This window comes from Coregonus lavaretus (genome assembly GCF_964263955.1).
Source record: "Coregonus lavaretus genome assembly, chromosome: 28".
In the NCBI taxonomy this organism is placed as follows: domain Eukaryota; kingdom Metazoa; phylum Chordata; class Actinopteri; order Salmoniformes; family Salmonidae; genus Coregonus; species Coregonus lavaretus.
In genome coordinates, this window is record NC_140015.1 from 42,093,635 (window position 1) to 42,099,750 (window position 6,116).

The 6,116-nt window shown below is 45.3% G+C and overlaps 1 protein-coding gene across 1 annotated transcript in view; it reads right to left on the reverse strand.

Moving 5' to 3' along the window:
- Positions 1-86: 86 nt before the first annotated feature.
- LOC311103293 (uncharacterized protein) overlaps positions 87-6,116 on the reverse strand; it is a gene marked incomplete at its 5' end in the record, with an annotated part of 8,616 nt that continues 2,586 nt past the window's right edge. The window contains 7 exons of the mRNA XM_084144826.1: positions 87-1,689; positions 1,847-2,032; positions 2,404-2,528; positions 2,635-2,989; positions 3,021-3,362; positions 3,425-3,845; positions 3,877-4,100. Coding sequence (XP_084000952.1) covers positions 1,568-1,689; positions 1,847-2,032; positions 2,404-2,528; positions 2,635-2,989; positions 3,021-3,362; positions 3,425-3,845; positions 3,877-4,100 — 1,775 coding nt within the window. The 3' untranslated portion in view covers positions 87-1,567. The remainder of the gene's footprint in view (positions 1,690-1,846; positions 2,033-2,403; positions 2,529-2,634; positions 2,990-3,020; positions 3,363-3,424; positions 3,846-3,876; positions 4,101-6,116) is intronic.

The window sequence follows — 6,116 nt, forward strand, 5'->3', positions numbered from 1 at the left end:
TGTCAGAAACCTACACAGCCCTCTCCATTGTTGTAGACAGGGCAAACAGGACCATGTGATAAGGAACACCAAAAACTCCAGAGGAATTAATTAAAATGTGATCCTGGTTTATTTTAGGATACATAAAGAGGATGCTTCATAGACAACAATAATTAGAGATCATCTGCAATAAACCTTTAACCTCACAGAACAATGTAAACCAACATAGCAATGCTTCTACTATTGTTAATGGTTAACAGGAAATCAACGATACACAGTTCTCTATACAATACTGACTGGGCTGGTTAACAAGACAGGTATCATCCTCACTGTAATCCTCATCCCCTTCATCATGGCCATATTATAGAGCCTCTACAGTGCTAATGGTGGAGCCTAAGCTACTCCTTCCTGTTACTGCTGCTATAAAAAAAAAAAAAAAAACAGGCATTCAGAACAACGTAGATACCTTGTGCTGTACATCAATAATGAGTTCAGTCGTTTCATGAGGAAACCGGAGGAATATGGCAAGATGCAGAACTCTAATACGACTGTGGGTTCAAGGCCAAACAAGTCAACAAATATAATACATCTTTTTATTAGGAGTCCTGACTGCAAAAAAACTGCCTTTAATGTAGACATGTCAATGTTTACATATTTATATTTGTAGATAAGTATGGTTATGTGTTAATAAGTATGGGTTTAAAATAGATTGTTAGCCCTAATGTATAGTGAGTCTGGAACCCAGGTCTCAATTCCTTGAATCCAAAGGAAGTTTAGGTACAACAACATGCAGACACACACTACATAATCTTCTATAATATTCTCCTTCACAAATTGCCAATGTTCGGGGTTGAGATAATCCAAGTCAAGCTGAAACATTATTGTTCTGTTAAAACACCTAGAACACCCAGAGAACCCACAGAACCCAAACTAGGACATATTTAAAGGTCAGGGGTTAAAGGTCGTCATGCGGCAGTAGAACCTTGTTTAGGTTAGCTTGCTGCTATCCGCTCCTGTCAGGTGGGTTTGCTCTAAAAACATATTGTTGTGCCTTTATCTGTTGGGGAGTTGGAGGGTTTGTGTGATATTACCAAAGTAAGATGTTTTGTGCTTGTGCCTTTTGCAGGGCTATCAATAAGACATCACTGTGATATGGGGAATGCTAGGACTGCCACATGAGCAATGGGACAAATTCAAGTGTGGTGTGTGAGTGTTAAAGGGATACTTTGGGATGTTGGCAATGAGGCCCTTTATCAACTTCCCCAGAGTCAGATAGACTCGCGGATACCGTTTTTATGTCTCTGTGTCCAGTATGAAGAAAGTCAGAGGTAGTTTCACGAGCCAATGCTTCCAGTCATTGCGCTAACGCTAGTTAGCAATTGCGCTAGCGCTGGTTAGCAACTTCCTTCAAACTGTTTCATCTGACTTTGGGGAAGGAGATAAAGGGCTTCGCTGCCAGAATCCTGTAGTATCCCTTTAAGTGTATGCATTAGTGTGTGAACCCCTTGTTATAGGTTAAGACTGTTGTGCTTCCCCCTCCCCTCCACCCCATCCCCAGTTGGTCTGGCCCGTGTTGGTGTGGACGGTTCTAGGTGTGTTCTGCCAGGACGTCGTTGAACACGTTCAGGAACATGTGAACATGGTACTCCTTAAACACCAGAGCAGGACGGAACCGGATCGACCGATCTCCACAGCCACCCAGCAGGACACCTGAGACAGACAGACAGAGACGATAGAGGTTACACAGAAGATCACCAGCGTGGAGTGTGTGTGTGTGTGTGTGTGTGTGTGTGTGTGTGTAGTGTGTGTGTGTGTAGTGTGTGTGTGTAGTGTGTGTGTGTGTGTGTGTGTGTGTAGTGTGTCTTACCCTTGTCCCGGGCTTTGAGGATGATGCTGTTGCGTGTGGCGTCATCACGGATGTCGATGGCACAGAATGTCCCCTGTCCCCGAGCACTGCTCAACAGGTTAGGGTACTGGTCCTGGGGGAGAGGTACAGATGTTAGCACACACACACACAGTCTCTGGTACCTGTAGCTGGTAGAGTCTCTGGTACCTGTAGTTGGTAGAGTCTCTGGTACCTGTAGTTGGTAGAGTCTCTGTATCTAGTCCCTGTAGTTGGTAGTCTCTGGTACCTGTAGTTGGTAGAGTCTCTGTCTCTGGTACCTGTAGTTGGTAGAGTCTCTGGTACCTGTAGTTGGTAGAGTCTCTGTCTCTGGTACCTGTAGTTGGTAGAGTCTCTGTCTCTGGTACCTGTAGTTGGTAGAGTCTCTGGTACCTGTAGTTGGTAGAGTCTCTGTCTCTGGTACCTGTAGTTGGTAGAGTCTCTGTCTCTGGTACCTGTAGTTGGTAGAGTCTCTGTATCTAGTCCCTGTAGTTGGTAGAGTCTCTGGTACCTGTAGTTGGTAGAGTCTCTGTATCTAGTACCTGTAGTTGGTAGAGTCTCTGGTACCTGTAGTTGGTAGAGTCTCTGGTACCTGTAGTTGGTAGAGTCTCTGGTACCTGTAGTTGGTAGAGTATCTGGTACCTGTAGTTGGTAGAGTCTCTGGTACCTGTAGTTGGTAGAGTCTCTGGTACCTGTAGTTGGTAGAGTATCTGGTACCTGTAGTTGGTAGAGTCTCTGTATCTAGTCCCTGTAGTTGGTAGAGTCTCTGGTACCTGTAGTTGGTAGAGTCTCTGTATCTAGTACCTGTAGTTGGTAGAGTCTCTGGTACCTGTAGTTGGTAGAGTCTCTGGTACCTGTAGTTGGTAGAGTCTCTGGTACCTGTAGTTGGTAGAGTCTCTGGTACCTGTAGTTGGTAGAGTATCTGGTACCTGTAGTTGGTAGAGTCTCTGTATCTAGTACCTGTAGTTGGTAGAGTCTCTGGTACCTGTAGTTGGTAGAGTCTCTGGTACCTGTAGTTGGTAGAGTCTCTGTATCTAGTACCTGTAGTTGGTAGAGTCTCTGTCTCTGGTACCTGTAGTTGGTAGAGTCTCTGTCTCTGGTACCTGTAGTTGGTAGAGTCTCTGGTACCTGTAGTTGGTAGAGTCTCTGTATCTAGTACCTGTAGTTGGTAGAGTCTCTGTATCTAGTACCTGTAGTTGGTAGAGTCTCTGTCTCTGGTACCTGTAGTTGGTAGAGTCTCTGGTACCTGTAGTTGGTAGAGTCTCTGTATCTAGTACCTGTAGTTGGTAGAGTCTCTGGTACCTGTAGTTGGTAGAGTCTCTGTTTCTAGTACCTGTAGTTGGTAGAGTCTCTGGTACCTGTAGTTGGTAGAGTCTCTGTCTCTGGTACCTGTAGTTGGTAGAGTCTCTGTCTCTGGTACCTGTAGCTGGAAGAGTCTCTGTATCTAGTACCTGTAGTTGGTAGAGTCTCTGGTACCTGTAGTTGGTAGAGTCTCTGGTACCTGTAGTTGGTAGAGTCTCTGTATCTAGTACCTGTAGTTGGTAGAGTCTCTGTCTCTGGTACCTGTAGTTGGTAGAGTCTCTGGTACCTGTAGTTGGTAGAGTCTCTGTCTCTGGTACCTGTAGTTGGTAGAGTCTCTGGTACCTGTAGTTGGTAGAGTCTCTGTTTCTAGTACCTGTAGTTGGTAGAGTCTCTGGTACCTGTAGTTGGTAGTCTCTGGTACCTGTAGTTGGTAGAGTCTCTGTCTCTGGTACCTGTAGTTGGTAGAGTCTCTGTCTCTGGTACCTGTAGTTGGTAGAGTCTCTGTCTCTGGTACCTGTAGTTGGTAGAGTCTCTGGTACCTGTAGTTGGTAGAGTCTCTGTCTCTGGTACCTGTAGTTGGTAGAGTCTCTGTATCTAGTACCTGTAGTTGGTAGAGTCTCTGGTACCTGTAGTTGGTAGAGTCTCTGTATCTAGTACCTGTAGTTGGTAGAGTCTCTGGTACCTGTAGTTGGTAGAGTCTCTGTATCTAGTACCTGTAGTTGGTAGAGTCTCTGGTACCTGTAGTTGGTAGAGTCTCTGGTACCTGTAGTTGGTAGAGTCTCTGTATCTAGTACCTGTAGTTGGTAGAGTCTCTGGTACCTGTAGTTGGTAGAGTCTCTGTATCTAGTACCTGTAGTTGGTAGAGTCCCTGTAGGAGAGTTTTCCCAGAGCGGGTCACCTCCTCCAGAAGGTTCTCTCTGCGGATCACGTTCAGAACCTCAGCCAGGAACAGGTTCTTAGACGGGTCGCCCATCCACGTGTTAAAGATACGGTAGGCCTGGGAAAGAAACACACACACACACACACACAGCCAAAATAAGGTTATACAGTGAGGGAAAAAAGTATTTGATCCCCTGCTGATTTTGTACGTTTGCCCACTGACAAAGACATGATCAGTCTATAACTTTAATGGTAGGTTTATTTGAACAGTGAGAGACAAAATAACAATAAAATAATCCAGAAAAACGCATGTCAAAAATGTTATAAATTGATTTGCATTTTAATGAGGGAAATAAGTATTTGACCCCCTCTCAATCAGAAAGATTTCTGGCTCCCAGGTGTCTTTTATACATGTAACGAGCTGAGATTAGGAGCACACTCTTAAAGGGAGTGCTCCTAATCTCAGTTTGTTACCTGTATAAAAGACACCTGTCCACAGAAGCAATCAATCAATCAGATTCCAAACTCTCCACCATGGCCAAGATCAAAGAGCTCTCCAAGGATGTCAGGGACAAGATTGTAGACCTACACAAGGCTGGAATGGGCTACAAGACCATCGCCAAGCAGTTTGGTGAGAAGGTGAAAACAGTTTGTGCAATTTTTCGCAAATGGAAGAAACAAAATAACTGTCAATCTCCCTCGGCCTGGGGCTCCATGCAAGATCTCACCTCGCGGAGTTGCAATGATCATGAGAACGGTGAGGAATCAGCCCAGAACTACACGGGAGGATCTTGTCAATGATCTCAAGGCAGCTGGGACCATAGTCACCAAGAAAACAATTGGTAACACACTACGCCGTGAAGGACTGAAATCCTGCAGCACCCGCAAGGTCCCCCTGCTCAAGAAAGCACATATACAGGCCCGTTTGAAGTTTGCCAATGAACATCTGAATGATTCAGAGGAGAACTGGGTGAAAGTGTTGTGGTCAGATGAGACCAAAATCGAGCTCTTTGGCATCAACTCAACTCGCCGTGTTTGGAGGAGGAGGAATGCTGCCTATGACCCCAAGAACACCATCCCCACCGTCAAACATGGAGGTGTAAACATTATGCTTTGGGGGGTTTTCTGCTAAGGGGACAGGACAACTTCACCGCATCAAATGGACGATGGACGGGGCCATGTACCGTCAAATCTTGGGTGAGAACCTCCTTCCCTCAGCCAGGGCATTGAAAATGGGTCGTGGATGGGTATTCCAGTTTGACAATGACCCAAAACACACGGCCAAGGCAACAAAGGAGTGGCTCAAGAAGAAGCACATTAAGGTCCTGGAGTGGCCTAGCCACACATAGAAAATCTGTGCAGGGAGCTGAATGTTTATGTTGCCAAATGTCAGCCTCGAAACCCTAATGACTTGGAAAAGATCTGCAAAGAGGAGTGGGACAAAATCCCTCCTGAGATGTGTGCAAACCTGGTGGCCAACTACAAGAAATGTCTGACATCTGTGATTGCCAACAAGGGTTTTGCCACCAAGTACTAAGTCATGTTTTGCAGAGGGGTCAAATACTTATTTCCCTCATTAAAATGCAAATCAATTTATAACATTTTTGACATGCGTTTTTCTGGATTTTGTTGTTGTTATTCTGTCTCTCACTGTTCAAATAAACCTACCATTAAAATTATAGACTGATCATGTCTTTGTCAGTGGGCAAACGTACAAAATCAGCAGGGGATCAAATACAATGTACAGTGAGGGAAAGAAGTATGTGTGTATGTCTGCATGTGTGTGTCCTGTGTGTGTGTCCTGTGTGTGTGTGTATGTCTGCATGTGTGTGTCCTGTGTGTGTGTCCTGTGTGTGTGTGTATGTCTGCATGTGTGTGTCCTGTGTGTGTGTCCTGTGTGTGTGTGTATGTCTGCATGTGTGTGTCCTGTGTGTGTGTCCTGTGTGTGTGTGTATGTGTGTCCTGTGTGTGTGTCCTGTGTGTGTGTGTATGTGTGTCCTGTGTGTGTGTGTCCTGTGTGTGTGTGTGTGTCCTGTGTGTGTCCTGTGTGTGTGTGTATGTGTGTCCTGTGTGT